At 41.9% G+C, this 20,072-nt stretch overlaps 1 protein-coding gene across 1 annotated transcript in view; it reads left to right on the top strand.

The window, feature by feature from the left end:
- SRD5A2 (steroid 5 alpha-reductase 2) overlaps nt 1-4,199 on the top strand; it is a 53,668-nt gene extending 49,469 nt beyond the window's left edge. Inside the window, exons 4-5 of the mRNA XM_060117846.1 lie at nt 1,001-1,151; nt 4,133-4,199. Coding sequence (XP_059973829.1) covers nt 1,001-1,151; nt 4,133-4,199 — 218 coding nt within the window. The remainder of the gene's footprint in view (nt 1-1,000; nt 1,152-4,132) is intronic.
- The last annotated feature ends 15,873 nt before the right edge of the window (nt 4,200-20,072 follow it).

Genomic DNA, 20,072 nt, shown 5'->3' with positions numbered 1-20,072 from the left:
TCACAGACTATTTATAGACCCTTTGCGGTAGGCCAGTGTTAACTCCTGGGGAGTTACAGGTCAGGAACTGCTGATGCAATATCATCCTTCAGGAAGATAGCTTTAAGGGGCTTTGATTTTTTAAGTCTTCATTCAGTAACTAGACAAATAGAGAAGAGCAGAGAAAGCTCTTAAAAGTGAAATTGCCAAGGTTAGTCTTCAACTATTAAGTTATGTTAGATAATGACTTAAAAACAAAATATTCTTTGTATAAGTATGGAAAGAAAAAATTGTTTGGGGTGAAACTTGCCCAGTTTAGTGTGGGGCAGAAATATTGAGTGTGGATATATTTCCTAACATTATAAATGTGTTGATTTCTAGATACAGTTTTGAGGTCAGAAATAGAGGTTGGGTAGAAAAGGAAATCTTTAAAATCAATAGAAACAGACTTCACCAGCCTCCAGTAGGTCAAAACCCTTGCAGCTCCCACTCTGTACTTTAAACTCGAACGGAGTGTACTGCTTTGCAGAAGTGGGAGGGCAAATGCCAAAGGAGAATCTGACTAATTCTCACATCAGTTCAAGTTTTTATTGTTTTCACGTGGTGTGTTGTTTTAACTTGTATGTGGTGGACGTGCTGTGTGGGTGTCCAGGGAAGGAGTGAGAAGGTGAGTGGTAGCTGGAAATGTTACTTAATAGAACGAAACCATCCCCAACCTCCTGCACTGCATCCTTGTCCTGTCCAGAGCCAGTAGTCCAGCAGTTGTTGGAGATTTAGATGGAGCCCATCCAGCAGTTGGGGCCACTCCTCACAATTCCAGGATGTTCTGAGGGCTACAGGATGCTGATGCTGTTTTCCCTTCTCCCCAGGAGGATTCCACCAAACTCCCATTACTCTGAAGGCAGTCTCCAGCCCCACATTCATCCTAGGTTCCCTTATGTATTTTGGAACAAAACACAGGGGTTTTAATGCGGCAATGATCTAGCACTGATGGTTGACTTGTTGATTCTTCTGCACGCAGGTGGCTTGTTCACGTACGTTTCTGGAGCCAATTTCCTTGGCGAGATCATTGAATGGATCGGCTATGCCCTGGCCACTTGGTCCCTCCCAGCACTTGCATTTGCATTTTTCTCACTTTGTTTCCTTGGGCTGCGAGCTTTTCACCACCATAGGTAAACTTTTCAATCAAGGCGGCAGCATCCACATAGCTTTCTTCTCCAAATAGGCTTTTATTAACACACGGAGTCAGATATAGACACCGAAGAGATTTTTTTTTTTTTTACAAGGTAAGGTTGATACAATTATCCAGACGGATAAATTCTGACTGTTTGGATTTTCACTGAAGTTAAAATTTAGCTGGATGACTGTAACAGTAACAATTTTTTTTCTTCCTATGAGCAAAAACAAACCCAGGTAGACAGGAGCACCAAAGTGACTTGGGAAGCCACATGCCTCCTTGTTGAAGAAGGCTTCCCAGAGAGAAGCACTCAGTGTCCACATGAGTTAGTTGACCCAGGCTCTGTGCCCTCCTATCAGGCTTATCTGGCAATGGCTGCTGTTTGGCAGTGGACAACAGGTAAGAGGAGGTACAAGACGTAGATTCCATTTCCGTGCTTCGATTCACTTCCGCCACATCTCTTCAAGTGTGTTCCATAGGTGGGAGCCCAGGTTGCACTTTCCAAAGCTTCACAGGTAATTCTGAGGTACAGCCAGGATGGATAACCACTGGGGAAAAGTACTAGCCCTGTACCTAGTGTGCCTACTATTTTTAATTCTGGGTTTGGTGCTAACTGTTCAGGTAATCACAGAGCCCTGGAAACTCTAGGATTATTTTCTTGGAATCTGTGTAATACCAGGGCTTATTTTGGTACTCTCCTCCTTCCTCTACCTCCACCCTCCATAAATCATTACCAAGGTCATTGCTGGCTTCCTGGGAAGATAGGGTCAACAATTATGTACTTGTGTGGTGCAGTTTCAGGACTGTGCCATCTGTTGGGGAATGCTGGGAATTGCAGGGGTTTAGACCCATTCCCCTGTAGGTCTAGCCTAAAGCTTTACTAACTCCTCCCTCCCTCCCAATCCCTGAGCCTGGGATGGGGTAGGGACAAAAGAGTTAAGGAAAAGTATCACTGGAAGGGAAAGGGTTACATACTAAGTTGCTATCAGGCTGTAAAGGCAAATGTCAGATCCCTTCACTGAAATGGGGCTGGAGGAAAGAGAAAGCCTGTGGTTACTGGTAACAGAGGGGATGGATGCCCAAAGAGAGAATGGACTTGGAACCAGGACCCTGAAGGAACCCCTTATACTCCTGCATAGGTGTTTTAGTCCCGCTAATGATTAATTTCACAGTTTTGAAGGTTTAATTAAGAATGTGTTCTTTTCCTTGGAGTGGAATTTATGCAGAGACCTGTGAGAAATGAATGAAACAGCAACTCCTCATGACCTATTCTTCCCCCCTCCTTTGCTTGGTGGGGAAGGGCGCCAGAGGGTCCCCAGCCTGGAAGGGGGTCAGTGTAATAGTTCTCCCCCATTCAGGTAGGCCTGTTGCCCACCAGAGTCAGAGGGGTGGGGGAGAGGACAGGGCATCAGCCAGCAGTTGGAGGGGCCCTGAGAAGGGTGGCCTGCGCTGGGCTTGGTCAGGGGAGGGATAGCAATCCCACCAGAGGGTTCAAGCTAGTACAACAGCAGAATCCAAACTGAGGCCCTGTCCTATTATGTCAGCCTGCTTCAGAGGGAAGGGCGGAGGGCATCTTTTCATAGGGCTCACTGGGGTTTGTGGGAGGCAGCTCAGCAGACCTCAAATCACAGCACGGAAAACGAGCCACCTCCTGTAACATATTAATACTATTTGTCCCTCAGTTCAAACTATGGGACTTGCACAGAGTGTATCATCTTAATTATAACTTGAGAGCTGCCAGCTTCACCTGGGTAAGAGAACAGCCTGGTCACTTAAAGGGAAAGCCTTTTTACAAGATGTATTAGTCTCCCTGGGCTGCCGAAACAGATGACCACAAACCGAGTGGCTTAAAGAACAGAAATTTATTCTCTCACAGTTCTGAAGGCAGAAGTCTGAAATCAAGGTGTGGGCAGGGCCAGGCTCTCTCTGAAGGCTCAAGGGAAGAATCCTTCCTTGTCTCTTCCTAGCTTCTGGCAGTGGCCGGCAGTTTTTGGTGTTCATGGCTTATAGCGGCGTCACTCTAATCCCTGCCTCTGTCTTCACGTGGCCTTCTCCCATGTGTGTGTGTCTCTGTGTCTCTTCTTCCCCTTCTCATGAGGACACCAGTCATATTGAATTAAGGGCCCACCCTGCTCCAGTATGACCTCATCTTAATAAATTATATTTGCGGTGACTCTATTTCCAAAATAAGGTCACATTCTCAGGAACTGGGGGTTAGAACTTCAGCATATATTTGGGGGGAACACAATTCAACCCATAATACAAGGTGACATTTTCTTGGCGTTCCCAGGCCTCATGAAGGGATATTTTTCCTGGGAACATGACCAGTTCTCTAGGGTTAACGTTGCCCATGCTCTTTGGGGTCTCTGGTTCCCTGTATTTCTCAGTTGAATCTACTGAGTACTTCTTTCTGGCTATGATGTATTTTTTATTGGGTAAACTATACGTAACATGAAATTTACCATTTTAACAATTTTAAGTGTATAATCCAGTGGCATCAGGTACACTCATCATATTGTGCAGCCACCACTGCTGTCCTCTGGCTATTACTTTTTTTTTTTTTTTTTTTTGCAGTATGCGGGCCTCTCACTGTTGTGGCCTCTCCCGTTGCGGAGCACAGGCTCTGGACGCGCAGGCTCAGCAGCCATGGCTCACGGGCCCAGCTGCTCCGCGGCACGTGGGATCCTCCCGGACCGGGGCACGAACCCATGTCCCCTGCATCGGCAGGCGGACTCCCAACCGCTGTGCCACCAGGGAAGCCCTGGCTATTACTTTTTATTTCTCAACATGAGAAGCTTCAACATCTACAAGAGATAGGATGCAGGAGGGAGGAAGAAGATAGATAGATGGCTATCTGAAAGAGTCAGGCCCTGAACAACTGCAGGTCGATTTGTAACAGGGATTCCAAACAGATCAAACCTCAGTCGTTGACCACTGCTTGGTTGTATTTATAATTATTCCTCTCTTGTCTTTTAGATTCTACCTCAAGATGTTTGAGGACTACCCCAAGTCTCGGAAAGCCCTCATTCCAGTCATCTTTTAAAGAAACCAAATAAAAAGGGAACAAAGCTCCCACAATCCTGTTGAAAACCATCAAGCTGCTGAACCTATAACTTTTTAAAGTCCCATCGTGTATATGTAATAGTAGGCCTCTGGTGTTCTGGCAGCTGGCCTGAGGATTCTGCATGGGCCCCCTTAGTGTTTCCTCCCATCCTCCCTGTCCTGATCTCCTACTGAAGCTTCAACAAGGCCCTTTTTTTTTTTTTTTTTTTTTTTTTTTTTGCGGTATGCGGGCCTCTCACTGCTGTGGCCTCCCCCGTTGCGGAGCACAGGCTCCGGACGCTCAGGCTCCGGACGCGCAGGCCCAGCGGCCATGGCTCACGGGCCCAGCCGCTCCGCGGCATATGGGATCCTCCCAGACCGGGGCACGAACCCGTATCCCCTGCATCGGCAGGCGGACTCTCAACCACTTGCGCCACCAGGGAGGCCCAAGGCCCTTTTTTTTTAACGCAAAGACATCTACTTAGCTATTCCTCCTAGAAAGTGCAAGGTTCTCTATGTATTTTTTTCTTTGAAAGACCCAAGTACAGGTGGCTTTATACCTGCTCTGTATCAGTGTAAGACAGCTCGGTAGTTGAGAAAATTTTGAGTTGAGGGCAGTGCTTATAGAATTTATTAAAGGTGCACATTTGACACGTATACAGATCCGCAGCAATTTAAATTCTGAAGCTTCACGGACCCAGAGCAATTTTTCTTCCAAATGAAAACCCACTCAATGTGGGTTTTACTTAGTTAACTGTGAAAAATGTGAAATGATTAGACTTTTAATAGGGGAGCTCTGCCTTCATATTGCTGAAAATGCAACAACGCATTGACCCCATTTCAAATTTGTGCATTGTCTTAGTGCCTCTGGTCTTCCTGAAGAGTCCACAATCCCTGTTAGAGATATCATAGACTAATCCAGAAAACTGGTGTGGGTTTTACTGAAGGTCAGATGTTAATGACCACAAAGAAGAAGAGATGACTCTGGTTGACTACAAAGAGCAAAAAAGTGTTTTACAATAGACCGCAAATTCTTATATTCTTATAAACTGGTGGGAATATCCAAATAATGAGTGTCAGATAAGGAAGTCACCGAATAAGAGCACATGTTGTTTGCCAGGACAAGACATGTACAATGATGGTAAAGCATCTCAGAAGCACCCAACAACTCTTCCCTTCTGGAGTTTCTGCATCACAGTCAGTAGGATCTGATCAAGAAGGCGTTCCCTAGGGGTGCCTTGAACATCAGTTCTCAACAGTCCTGGGAGCAGAGGCTGAAAATTGCAACTGGAAGGATGCCTCTAGGCAGAAAACCTGCTTTGTTTGGCTCCGACAGTGTTTCTCACATAGTCTGGTTTTCTTTTTTTGTTTACATTCAAAGTTTCCAAAATTTTAAAAATTAGGAGGTTTCTGCATTCTCTAGTGTCCTTTAAAAAGTTGGAGGATCTGGACCCATGGATCCAGCTAAGAGCTGGGACTGATCAACTGGTAGACATCAGAGTTTGCAACCTCGGTGGAGAGGTCACCCTTGCATTGGTGCTGAGACTTTGGGCTCTTTAAGGAAGGGGCTGAACATTCATAATTAGAATGTATGATGATATTTGTCTATGTAGGTCTAGGTTTGTAGTCAGCATTGGTAATATTTAGCAAACCCCTTTGAGCACCAGTTTTATCAGATGTAGTGCTAAGTGCAGAAATTCACTAGGATAAATCACACAGGACACTTAAAAGATCTGAAGATGATGTAGATGACTGAAAAATATAACTTGTAATCATATAGATACATGTTTTGCTGTTTAAATACCTCTCAAATCATGTAAAGTAACTTTTTTGAATTAAAAGATCCCCAGACTCATGAAGATTTTCCTAAAGTGTTGAGCTGTGTTTGTTCCCCCTTTATTCTTTTTTTTTTCCTCCAAGTGTTGCTTCCTTTTTTTTCTCTTCTCTCTTCATTTTGCCAACTTGAAATTCAGGGCTCTGAGATGAAAATAAAAGAGAAATATGACTTATAGAGCTTGTCACACAGCTAAGAACTCCAAGCAGGTGCAATAAAGGCGCAGGAGAATGTGCTAAGGCTGGATGCCCCTCCTAGTTCAGGCATACACGGGGGAGTGGGAGAAACACAGTGAAATAAATCTTAAAGTGTAGCTTGGCCTCTGTGAAATAAAAGACTCCCTGTTCTCTCCATGACATTGAAAACTGCCTTTATTAAATCCTTTATCTTATTACCATGTAAAACATCCAGGCCAGTACTTGAAATGTAATAAGTGCTCAACAAATGATAGCTACTATTTGCCCAGTGTGTGCAATCTCAGGACGAAACTGCTATTCAGCAATTGCATTTTTTTGCCACTAGAGGGTGCTCTCTAGAATTTTATTTGGGCCAACCCTGATGTACTTAGGAAATGCATGTCTGGAAATTTAAGAAATTCTACTGTCATTTCAAGTTAACATGATCGTGGACCTCCTTAATTTAAAAATAGGGTAGAATAACTTTTATGTAATTTTAAATATTTTCTTGATAACTGAGGTATTCTCTGCTGTAGGGCTATTCAACTCGATTTCTCTGTTTAGGTCTAGAATATGTATGCAGAAGGGATACAGTAAAGGTCTGGAGCCTTGCTCATCCCTAAACGTATTTCCCCTTTCTCCTAAAACTGGAGTGCAACAAAAATATGGTTAATTTAGGCTTCTGTGGTGTGGTTTTGAATTTAGGGGCTAAAATATGACAGTGGCTTTTCCTGGTGGGAATGTTTTCCTACTGGCCTGTAGGAGGTGCTGTAATGTTTTGTTTTCAGAATTAAAGAGCCAAAGCACATTTAAGACATCAGCTAAGATTGGGATTGACATATACACACTACTACATATAAAATAGATAATTAATAAGGACCTACTGTATAACACAGGGAACTCTACTCAATACTCTGTAATGGCCTATATGGGAAAAGAATCTAAAAAAGAGTGGATATATGTACATGTATAACTGACTGACTTTGCTGTACGCCTGAAACTAACACAACATTGTAAATCAACTATACTCCAATAAAAATTTTAAAAAAAGTAATTAAATAAAATGAAAGATGAAAACAAGCAAAAAATGTAAAATAAAACAATCTAAACAAAACAAAATAGTTAAACAAAAAGACATCAGGTAGGTCCACCCCTTTGTATCACAGATGCAGACACTAAGACCCCGTGTTAAATGCCTTTCAAGGTGTTGCATAGCTGGTCTTAACTTGTCCCTTTCAGGATCAGAAGTCCTTTTTTCTTTGTAAAGCACAGCAGACTTTTTTTTTTTTACATCTTTATTGGAGTATAATTGCTTTACAATGGTGTGTTAGTTTCTGCTTTATAACAAACTGAATCAGTTATACATATACATATGTTCCCATATCTCTTCCCTCTTGCATCTCCCTCCCTCCCACCCTCCCTATCCCACCCCTCTAGGTGGTCACAAAGCACCGAGCTGATCTCCCTGTGCTATGCAGCTGCTTCCCACTAGCTATCTACCTTACGTTTGGTAGTGTATATATGTCCATGCCACTCTCACTTTGTCACAACTTCCCCTTCCCCTTCCCCATATCCTCAAGTCCATTCTCTAGTAGGTCTGTGTCTTTATTCCTGTTTAACCCGTAGGTTCTTCTTGACATTTTTTACATAAATTCCATATATATGTGTTAGTATATGGTATTTGTCTTTCTCTTTCTGACTTACTTCACTCTGTATGACAGACTCTAGGTCCATCCACCTCATTACAAATAGCTCAATTTCGTTTCTTTTTATGGCTGAGTAATATTCCACTGTATATATGTGCCACATCTTGTTTATCCATTCATCCGATGATGGGCACTTAGGTTGTTTCCATCTCCTGGCTATTGTAAATAGAGCTGCAATGAACATTGTGGTACATGACTCTTTTTGAATTATGGTTTTCTCAGGGTATATGCCCAGTAGTGGGATTGCTGGGTCCTATGGTAGTTCTATTTGTAGTTTTTTAAGGAACCTCCATACTGTTCTCCATAGTGGCTGTACCAATTCACATTCCCACCAGCAGTGCAAGAGTGTTCCCTTTTCTCCACACCCTCTCCAGCATTTATTGTTTCTAGATTTTTTGATGATGGCCATTCTGACAGGTGTGAGATGATATCTCATTGTAGTTTTGATTTGCATTTCTCTAATGATTAATGATGTTGAGCATTCTTTCATGTGTTTGTTGGCAGTCTGTATATCTTCTTTGGAGGAATGTCTATTTAGGTCTTCTGCCCATTTTTGGATTGGGTTGTTTGTTTTTTTGTTATTGAGCTGCATGAGCTGCTTGTAAATTTTGGAGATTAATCCTTTGTCAGTTGCTTCATTTGCAAAATTTTCTCCCATTCTGAGTGTTGTCTTTTGGTCTTGTTTTTTGGTTTCCTTTGCTGTGCAAAAGCTTTGAAGTTTCATTAGGTTGCATTTGTTTATTTTTGTTTTTATTTCCATTTCTCTAGGAGGTGGGTCAAAAAGGATCTTGCTGTGATTTATGTCATGGAGTGTTCTGCCTATGTTTTCCTCTAAGAGTTTGATAGTTTCTGGCCTTATATTTAGGTCTTTAATCCATTTTGAGCTTATTTTTGTGTATGGTGTTAGGGAGTGATCTAATCTCATACTTTTACATGTACCTGTCCAGTTTTCCCAGCACCACTTATTGAAGAGACTGTCCTTTCTCCACTGTACATTCCTGCCTCTTTTATCAAAGATAAGGGGACCATATGTGCGTGGGTTATCTCTGGGCTTTCTATCCTGTTACATTGATCTATATTTCTGTTTTTGTGCCAGTACCATACTGTCTTCATTACTGTAGCTTTGTAGTATAGTCTGAAGTCAGGGAGCTCCGTTTTTCGTTCTCAAGCTTGCTTTGGCTATTCGGGGTCTTTTGTGTTTCCATACAAATTGTGAAATTTTTTGTTCTAGTTCTGTGAAAAATGCCAGTGGTAGTTTGATAGGGATTGCAGTGAATCTGTAGATTGCTTTGGGTAGTAGAGTCATTTTCACAATGTTGATTCTTCCAATCCAAGAACATGGTATATCTCTCCATGTATCTGTATCATCCTCAATTTATTTCATCAGTGTCATAATTTTCTGCATACATGTCTTTTGTCTCCTTAGGTAGGCTTATTCCTAGATATTTTATTCTTTTTGTTGCAATGGTAAATGGGAGTGTTTTCTTGATTTCGCTTTCAGATTTTTATCATTAGTGTATAGGAATGCCAGAGATTTCTGTGCATTAATTTTGTATCCTGCTACATTACCAAATTCATTTATTAGCTCTAGTAGTTTTCTGGTAGCATCTTTAGGATTCTCTATTTATAGTATCATGTCATCTGCAAACAATGACAGCTTTACTTCTTCTTTTCTGATTTGGATTCCTTTTTTTCCCTTTTCTTCTCTGATTGCTGTGGCTAAAGCTTCCAAAACTATGTTGAATAAGAGTGATGAGAGTGGGCAACCTTGTCTTGTTCCTGATCTTAGTGGAAATGGTTTCAGTTTTTCACCATTGAGGAAGATGTTGGCTGTGGGTTTGTCATATATGGCCTTTATTATGTTGAGGAAAGTTCCCTCTATGCCTACTTACTGGAGGGTTTTTATCATAAATGGGTGTTGAATTTTATCGAAAGCTTTCTCTGCATCTATTGAGATGACCATATGGTTTTTCTCCTTCAATTTGTTAATATGGTGTATCACATTGATTGATTTGCATATATTGAAGAATCCTTGTATTCCTGAGATAAACCCCACTTGATGATGGTGTATGATCCTTTTAATGTGCTATTGGATTCTGTTTGCTATATTTTGTTGAGGATTTTTGCATCTATGTTCATCAGTGATATTGGCCTGTAGTTTTGTTTCTTTGTGACATCCTTGTCTGGTTTTGGTATCAGGGTGATGGTGGCCTCGTAGAATGAGTTTGGGAGTGTTCCTCCCTCTGCTATATTTTGGCAGAGTTTGAGAAGGATAGGTGTTAGCTCTTCTCTAAATGTTTGATAGAATTCGCCTGTGAAGCCATCTGGTCCTGGGCTTTTGTTTGTTGGAAGATTTTTAATCAGTTTCAATTTCAGTGCTTGTGATTGGTCTGTTCATATTTTCTATTTCTTCCTGCTTCAGTCTCGGAAGGTTGTGCATTTCTAAGAATTTGTCCATTTCTTCCAGGTTTTCCATTTTTTTGGCATATAGTTGCTTGTAGTAATCTCTCATGATACTTTGTATTTCTGCAGTACCAGTTGTTACTTCTCCTTTTTCATTTCTAATTCTATTGATTTCAGTCTTCTCCCTTTTTTTCTTGATGAGTCTAGCTAATGGTTTATCAACTTTGTTTATCTTCTCAAAGAACCAGCTTTTAGTTTTATTGATCTTTTCTATCGATTCCTTCATTTCTTTTTCATTTATTTCTGTTCTGATCTTTATGATTTCTTTCCTTCTGCTAACTTTGAGGTTTTTTTTGTTCTTCTTTCTTTAATTGCTTTAGGTGCAAGGTTAAGTTGTTTATTCGAGATGGTTCCTGTTTCTTAAGGTGGAATTGTATTGCTATAAACATCCCTCTTAGAACTGCTTTTGCTGCATCCCATAGGTTTTGGGTCATCGTGTCTCCATTGTCATTTGTTCCTAGGTATTTTTTGATTTCCTCTTGATTTCTACAGTGATCACTTCATTCTTCGGTAGTGTATTATTTAGCCTCCATGTGCTTGTATTTTTTAAAGATCTTTTCCTGTAATTGATATCTAGTCTCATAGCATTGTTGTCGGAAAAGATACTTGATACAATTTGAATTTTCTTAAATATACCAAGGCTTGATTTGTGACCCAAGATATGATCTATCCTGGAGAATGTTCCATGAGCACTTGAGAAAAATGTGTATTCTGTTGTTTTTGGATGGAATGTCCTATAAATATCAATTAAGTCCATATTGTTTAATGTATCAAAGCTTGTGTTTCCTAATTTATTTTCATTTTGGATAATCTGTCCATTGGTGAAAGTGGGGTGTTAAAGTCCCCTACTATGAATGTGTTGCTGTCGATTTCCCCTTTTATGGCTGTTAGTATTTGCCTTATGTATTGAGGTGCTCCTATGTTGGGTGCATAAATATTTACAATTGTTATATCTTCTTCTTGGATCGATCCCTTGATCATTATGTAGTGTCCTTCTTTGTCTCTTCTAATAGTCTTTATTTTAAAGTCTATTTTGTGTGGTATGAGAATTGCTACTCCAGCTTTGTTTTGATTTCCATTTGCATGGAATATCTTTTTCCATCCCCCCACTTTTAGTCTGTATGTGTCTCTAGGTCTGAAGTGGGTCTCTTGTAGACAGCATATATATGGGTCTTGTTTTTGTATCCATTCAGCCAGTGTGTATCTTTTGGTGGGAGCATTTAATCCATTTACATTTAAGGTAATTATCCATATGTATGCTCCTATTCCCATTTTCTTAATTGTTTTGGGTTTGTTATTATAGTTCTTTTCCTTCTCTTGTGTTTCTTGCCTAGAGAAGATCCTTTATCATTTGTTGTAAAGCTGGTTTGGTGGTGCTGAACTCTCTCAGCTTTTCCTTGTCTGTAAAGGTTTTAATTTCTCCATGAAATCTGAATGAGATCCTTGCTGGGTAATCTAGGTTGTAGGTTTTTCTCCTTCATCACTGTAAATATGTCCTGCCACTCCTTCCTGGCTTGTAGAGTTTCTGCTGAAAGATCAGCTGTTAACCTGATGGGGATTCCCTTGTGTGTTATTTGTTGTTTTTCCCTTGCTGCTTTTAATATATTTTCTTTGTATTTAATTTTTGACAGGTTGATTAATATGTGTCTTGGCGTGTTTCTCCTTGGATTTATCCTGTATCGTACTCTCTGTGCTTCCTGGACTTGATTAACTATTTCCTTTCCCATATTAGGTAAGTTTTCAACTATAATCTCTTCAGATATTTTCTCAGTCCCTTTCTTTTTCTCTTCTTCTTCTGGGACCCCTATAGTTCGAATGTTGGTGCATTTAATGTTGTCCCAGAGGTCTCTGAGTCTGTCCTCAGTTCTTTTCATTCTTTTGTCTTTATTCTGCTCTGCAGTAGTTATTTCCACCACTTTATCTTCCAGGTAACTTATCCGTTCTTCTGCCTCAGTTATTCTGCTATTGATCCCTTCTAGAGTATTTTTCATTTCATTTATTGTGTTGTTCATCATTGCTTGTTTTATCTTTAGTTCTTCTAGGTCCTTGTTAAATGTTTTTTGCATTTTCTCTATTCTATTTCCAAGATTTTGGATCATCTTTACTATCATTATTCTGAATTCTTTTTCAGGTAGACTCCCTATTTCCTCTTCATTTGTTAGGTCTGGTGGGTTTTTATCTTGCTCCTTCATCTGCTGGGTGTTTTTTTGTCTTCTCATTTTGCTTATCTTACTGTGTTTGGGGTCTCCTTTTTGCAAGCTGCAGCTTCCCGTTGTTTTTGGTGTCTGTCCCCAGTGGCTAAAGTTAGTTCAGTGGGTTGTGTAAGCTTCCTGGTGGAGGGGACTAGTGCCTGTGTTCTGGTGGATGAGGCTGGATCTTGTCTTTCTGGTGGGTAGGTCCACGTGTGGTGGTGTGTTTTGGTGTGTCTGTGGACTTATTATGATTTTAGGCAGCCTCTCTGCTAATGGATGGGTTTGTGTTCCTGTCTTGCTAGTTGTTTGGCATAGGGTGTCCAGCACTGTAGCTTGCTGGTCGTTGAATGAAGCTGGGTGTTGGTGTTGAGATGGAGATCTCTGGGAAATTTTCGCTGTTTGATATTACATGGAGCTGGGAGGTCCCTTGTGGACCAGTGTCCTGAAGTTGGCTCTCCCACCTCAGAGGCACAGCACTGACTCCTGGCTGCAGCACCAAGAGCCTTTCATCCACACGGCTCAGAATAAAAGGGAGAAAAAGTAGAAAGAAAGAAAGAAAGAGGACAAAATAAAATAAAATAAAGTAAGGTAAAATAAAATAAAGTTATTAAAATAAAAAAATAATTATTAAAAAAATTTTTTTAAGTTAAAAAAAAAAGGATGGATAGAACGCTAGGACAAATGGTGAAAGCAAAGCTATACAGACAAAATCTCCCACAGAAGCATACACATACACACTCACAAAAAGAGGAAAAGGGGAAAAAATAATATTATCTTGCTCTCAAAGTCCACCTCCTCAATTTGGGATGATTCGTTGTCTATTCAGTTATTCCACAGATGCAGGGTACATCAAGTTGATTGTGGAGATTTACTTCGCTGCTCCTGAGGCTGCTGGGAGAGATTTCCCTTTCTCTCCTTTGTCCTCACAACTCCCGGGGTTCAGCTTTGGGTTTGGCCCCGCCTCTGCGTGTAGGTCGCTGGAGGGCATCTGTTCCCCACTCAGACAGGACGGGGTTAAAGGAGCCGCTGATTCAGGGGCTGTGGCTCACTCAGCCCGGGGGGAGGGAGGGGCACGGAGGCGGGGCGAGCTTGCGGCGGCAGAGGCCGGCGTGACGTTGCACGAGCCTGAGACGCGCCGTGCGTTCTCCCGGAGAAGTTGTCTCTGGATCTCGGGACCCTGGCAGTGGCGGGCTGCGCAGGCTCCCTGGAAGGGAGGTGTGGAGAGTGACTTGTGCTCGCACACAGGCTTCTTGGTGGCGGCAGCAGCAGCCTTAGCGTCTCATGCCCGTCTCTGGTGTCTGCGCTGTTAGCCTCGCGCCCGTCTCTGGAGCTCCTTTAAGCAGCGCTCTTCATCCCCTCTCCTCGTGCACCGGGAAACAAAGAGGGAAGAAAAAGTCTCTTGCCTCTTCGGCAGCTCCAGATGTTTTCCCGGACTCCCTCCTGGCTAGCCCTGGCGCACTAGCCCCTTCAGGCTGTGTTCACGACGCCAGTCCTCTCCCTGCGCTCCAACCGAAGCCCAAGCCTCAGCTCCCAGCCCCTGCCCGCCCCGGGGGGTGAGCAGAGAAGCCTCTCGGGCTGGTGAGTGCTGGTCGGCACGGGTCCTCTGTGCGGGAATCTCTCTGCTTTGCCCTCCACACTCCTGTTGCTGCGCTCTCCTCCGCGGCTCCGAAGCTCCCCTCCTCCGCCACCCGCAGTCTCCGCCCGCGAAGGAGCTTCTAGTGTGTGGAAACCTTTCCTCCTTCGCGGCTCCCTCCCACTGGTGCAGGTACTGTCCCTATTCTTTTGTCTCTGTTTATTCTTGTTTCTTTTGTCCTACCCAGGTACGTGGGGAGTTTCTTGCCTTTTGGGAGGTCTGAGGTCTTTTGCCAGCGTTCAGTGGGTGTTCTGTAGGAGTTGTTCCACGTGTAGATGTATTTCTGATGTATCTGTGGGGAGGAAGGTGATCTCCACGTCGTACTCTTCCGCCATCTTCCCCCTGTCTCACACAGCAGACTTTTACAAGAGAGACCCAGCAGAGCCTACCCAGATAGGTGTGAATTTAAGGCCTGCACATGATCATTCACTCAGCAATCATTTTTGAGTATTTATGATATGAAAACTGGTAAGGGGTGGGAGGATATTGTTGAATTAGACATGACTTTTGCCATTTAGGGGCTGCCATTTGGGTTTCTGAAGAACTCATGCAGGAGAAAAATAGCCAGAGCTTAAGTGCTGTGTCACAATTCAGATGCACACTGATTATCCTGGGCATTGGGTGGAAACTTTTTTTTCACTCTGTGGGGGAGGATCTGGCTGATACCCTTATCTTGAGCCTATTTGATAAAATGAAGGTGTAGTAGAGACGACATTTTTGTTCAGCATGGAAAAGATGTTAAGTCACGACTTCCCCTCATCCCAAACACTTATCTTCATACAGAGCAACGTTGGTTCTATCATGTTCAGAAGGAGGAAAGACTGCTAATGAGAAATTTGCAATTAAATAGTGACTTAGGTGCTTTAAACTCTTTCAAAAGCCAGTAAATAAACCTATGATTTTACTGTCCTATAGTTTTGCAATAGCCATCTTGACTTCTTGTGGTAACCTCATGGCAATCTCACCAAGAGAAAGCTCTTGGCATGTGAAAGAATGGACTTGTGAAGAGTCGTTTCCGTTCTTGCCTGCCTTTTTGATTCTCTAATAGGCTGTGGGCTGAGGTCCAGGCATGGCAAATAAGCAGGGTAACAATAAATGTAAGGCAAAACCTTCTAGAGAAGGCTGCTGATTGTTTTATAGCATCTATACTATCTCATGATAAAAGAAAGAGGCATGGTGCCACCTGGTAATGTGGGTGCTTGGATGATTTAATAGCCATTGAATGGATTTAATTTCTAAGTAAGAGATTTGCTTTTTCTCTCTATAAGTCCACTGAGGCTTGATCTTAAGAGGTTCTGTGTTACTTGTGTCTTATTTCTTCCCACTAACCATAGCTTGGGATTTGGATGAGTGAAATATGTTTTTGGGGAAGGTTAAAGTATGTACTAAGCTGTGTTAGTTCCTTTTGTTCTAACCTTTGTGGGTGCAGGGCTTGGCTTTGCTCACTGTAGTCAGAGTCTAAGTGAAGGATATACGGTATCCTCTCCCACGTGGCAGCCTGGCTGGGAGGAGGAGGGGAACAGAGAGAGAAAGTGGAGGAAGGTGGGGACTTACGTGGGAGGAATGGGCTGCGGTGGCGGAAGGTCTGCAGTGAAGTGAGGCAAAGGGCCTTGGGAGAGGGTGGCCTCTCGTGACAGAGTGGTTTCTTCTCTTTCCCTTGTGTCCAGGTCTGCATAAGCCAGATCCTTTCCTTATCCTCGCAGGGAAAAAAAATCCCTCTGAGAGAGAAAATAAGCTCTTCTTGGAGCTCCTTTTTTATAAGGGAAGAAGCTGAGTTTCTTTAAACACAAGCCATATGGCTGTGTCTCACGATAAATAATTTAATTGTATTTCTGTCGACTCACCTCATAAAGATGGTTTTAAGTCTGTGCAGAAGTGACACTTGTGAAAAAGAGGTGAAGGAATTGTTCTGAGAAGCGTATGGCAGCATCCAAGTTCCGTGAGGCCAGTGGGGAGGGAGAGCAGCCGGAGGAGTCAGCATCCATCAGGGTTTTCCCTTGTCATGGTCTTTGTTTTCCGTTACTCCAGAGGCCTCAGAGAAGAGGATCCTTTTGGGGTGCATTTTTCAGCACTGACTAGAAAGCAAATACCATAAAAATCCATTAAATTTTGTTAATCAATTCATTAATGCATTAATTCATTTTCAATAATGTAAGATTCTTACACTATACAGAGAGAGGTATAAATATAAATGTAAATCGTGTTAAGGTAAAGATATATATTGTACAAACTCTAGGGCAACAATTTTAAAAAGAGATATAAATAATTAACTAATAGTGGAAAAGAAAAACAATCACAAAAAACTACTCAATCCCAAAATAGTGCAGTAAAAGCAGAAGAAATTAAAAAAAAAAAAAGCCAAAAACCCAGAAGGGGAGAATAGAAAATAGTGAGATGGTATTTGTGAGGAGTCTGGGAAGGGTTCACAGGGGCAGCCACATAAACTGGGCCCTCATTATGTCCATTATGAAACTAGAGATGAATTTTAAATATGGACAAAACTCTCAATATATTTTATTGAAAATTTGAGATAGAAAAATTTAAGGGATGAAAATGAGCCCTGTAGCCTTCTATACAGTAGTCATTTGGACTCTGGGGGCTCTATCTAATCCTTATCTGGTCTTCTCAATGCAACTGAAGTCTACTCTTCCCTGACATATGAGGCATTACTCTTCCCAAATTTATAGGTGCTAGGAATGCTCTAACCCTCTCCATCCCCCACTTGGCCACTAGCAGAATTATAAGCAGAGCCTCATGTAGCTGAAACACCACCACACTTTATCAACAGTTCTAATGCACTCTCCCCCACCCTAAAAGCCATAGAAATATGTTAGGTAAAAGCAGATTTGTTCTGCCCTGTACTAGTTTGATAGATTCATCATTTTCCTTTAGCCTATAAGAACTGTAAGAAAAACCCAGATGTCTGGTGATTGCTGAAGAAATGTCATATCAAATTTTTCATTCATTAAGCTAATTTATATTGAGATAATTGGATATCCACATGCAGGAGAATGGATTTGAGTCCCTATCTTACACAATGAACAAAAATTAACTCACAGTGAGTCATAAAGCTAAATGTAAGAGCTTAAATTATAAAACCCAATGAAGCAAACATAGGAATAAATCTTTATGATGTTGGATTAGGCAATGATTTCTTAGACATGATGCCAAAAGCACAAGCAATAGAAGAGAAGATTGGCAAGTTGAACTTTATCAAAATTAAAACCTTTTTTTTTTTTTTTTTTTGCGGTACGCAGGCCTCTCACTGTTGTGGCCTCTCCCGTTGCGGAGCATAGGCTCCAGACACGCAGGCTCAGAAGCCATGGCTCACGGGCCCAGCCGCTCTGCGGCATGTGGGATCTTCCTGGACCGGGGCATGAACCCGTGTCCCCTGCATCGGCAGGCAGTCTCTAAACCACTGCGCCAACAGGGAAGCCCCCAAATTAAAACCTTTTGTACCTCAAAGGGCACCACCAAGGAAGTAAAAAGGCAACCCACAGAGTGGGATAAAATATTTGCCAATCATACCTGATAATGGACCTATATCCAGAATATATAAAGAACTCTTACAACTCAATAATAAAAAGACAGATAACCCAATTAAAAATGGACAAAGGGTATGAATAAACATTTCTTTAAAAAAGATATACAAATGTCCAATAAGGATATAAAAAGATGCTCAACATTATTAGTCATTAGGGAAATGCAGATCAAAACCACAATTAGATGCCATTTCGCACACACTAGAATGGCTATAATCAAAAAGACAGATAATAATGAGGGTTGATGAGGATGTGAAGAAATCAGAACCCTTATACATTGCTGGTAGGGATACAAAATGGTGCAGCATCTTTGGAAAACAGTTTGGCAGTTCCTGAAATGTTCCTGAAAATATTAAACTTAGGTTACCCTATAACCCAGCGAGTCTAGGTATTTACCTTCTTCTAGTTGGGTTAAAGCACCAAGTGACCTGAAATGATACTCGGTTAAATATCTCTTGGCAGGGGTTACTTTGGTTGACCCTTTGTCACAGGGTCGGCCTGCAGCAGGGCAAAGAATTGGAAGCAGAGGAGGAGCCGACAGAGGGGAGAGACTGGGCAGTGCTTGGAGTGCCCTCTGGTGGGAATTGTTTAGACGTGCAGCAGGGATTGTGGACAACTGGGGGTTGGGATGAGAATTATGGGCACCCCATGGACTGGGGGAGAGAGGCCAGAAATGAAACAAGGGGTAAACCTCAAGGGAGAGAGATTTGATTAACTATAAGGAAGACAAAGAACCTGGCTGTGAATTACCCATCACTGGAACGTTAAAGAAGAGGCTGGACTATGGAGAATGGTATGGAGGTTCCTTAGAAAACTAAAAATAGAACTACCATACGACCAGCAATCCCACTACTGGGCATATACCCTGAGAAAGCCATAATTCAAAAAGAGTCAAGTACCACAATGTTCATTGCAGCTCTATTTACAATAGCCAGGACATGGAAGCAACCTAAGTGTCCATCGACAGATGAATGGATAAAGAAGATGTGGCACATATATACAATGGAATATTACTCAGCCATAAAAAGAAACGAAATTGAGTTATTTGTACTGAGGTGGATGGACCTAGAGACTGTCATACAGAGTGAAGTAAGTCAGAAAGAGAAAAATAAATACCATATGCTAACACATATACATGGAATCTAAAAAAAAATGGTTCTGAAGAACCTAGGGGCAGGACAGGAATAAAGATGCTGACGTAGAGAATGGAGTTGAGGACACGGGGAGGGGGAAGGGTAAGCTGGGAAAGTGAGAGAGTAGCATGGACATATATACACTACCAAATGTAAATAGATAACTAGTGGGAAGCAGCTGCATAACACAGGGAGATCAGCTCGGTGCTTTGTGACCACCTAGAGGGATAGGATAGGGAAGGTGGGAGGGAGACACAAGAGGGAGGGGATATGGGGATATATGTATATGTATCGCTGATTCACTTTGTTATAAAGCAGAAACTAACACACCATTGTAAAGCAATTATACTCCAATAAAGTTGTTAAATAAATAAAAATTAAAAAAAGAAAAAGAAGAGGCTGGAAGATGACTTGGGGAAGGTCAGGTTGAATGGAAGCCAGGGTTTAGACTCGTGTTCTCTAAGCCCTTCAAAGCTTCTGACTCTAAGTCCTAGGCACTGACAAAATTCCTGGTTGACAAGTTTTCCTGGGCCAACCTGGCCTACAGTTCCAATTGGTTTATGGAAATGAATCCAGCCCTGCCTAGGATCTCTCAAGGCATCAGTAATTCAGTTGCATCGGGTTCTGGGTCTGAGCCAGTAACACCTGGATGTGTGTGGATGGAAAAATGCAGGACTCAAGAAGTTTAGCTCAGTTCCAGGGAAAGTTGTACCTCCTGGAGCACCAGATTCTGGACAACAGCTACAGAACTTCTGTCTACAGAAGTGGGGTTAGTGCTCCAAAACACCTGTACTACTTGCATTCAAGGGAACTAGTGAAGGAAAAAAGATGGAGAAACTGTGATAGAGGAGAAGAGGCTCTAGAAAGATGATATATCAGTGACTTGATTATGTAAATCACTTTATTAGACAACCTCTTTTCTTTTTCATTCATTTTTAGGAGAAAGAAGAACATAAGAAAGCAAAATGATAGTAAAGATGTCTTTTCCTTATCAACTTGATAAGAAATAATTTATTTACAACAAATTGCATCTGTTTCAAGTGTATATCTGATGAGTTTGACAGTCATATACATCAGTGAAACTACAACTGTAATCAAGATACAGAATATTTCCTCATCCTCATAAAGGATTCCTTATGCTTCTTTGCAGTCCATTCTTCCCTTCACCACTAGTCACAGACAACCACTGATGTGA

Source organism: Mesoplodon densirostris, chromosome 14, assembly GCF_025265405.1.
Source record: "Mesoplodon densirostris isolate mMesDen1 chromosome 14, mMesDen1 primary haplotype, whole genome shotgun sequence".
Lineage (NCBI taxonomy): Eukaryota > Metazoa > Chordata > Mammalia > Artiodactyla > Ziphiidae > Mesoplodon > Mesoplodon densirostris.
The sequence above is the reverse complement of the archived record's forward strand: the minus strand, read 5'-3'. Positions and strand labels throughout refer to the sequence as shown.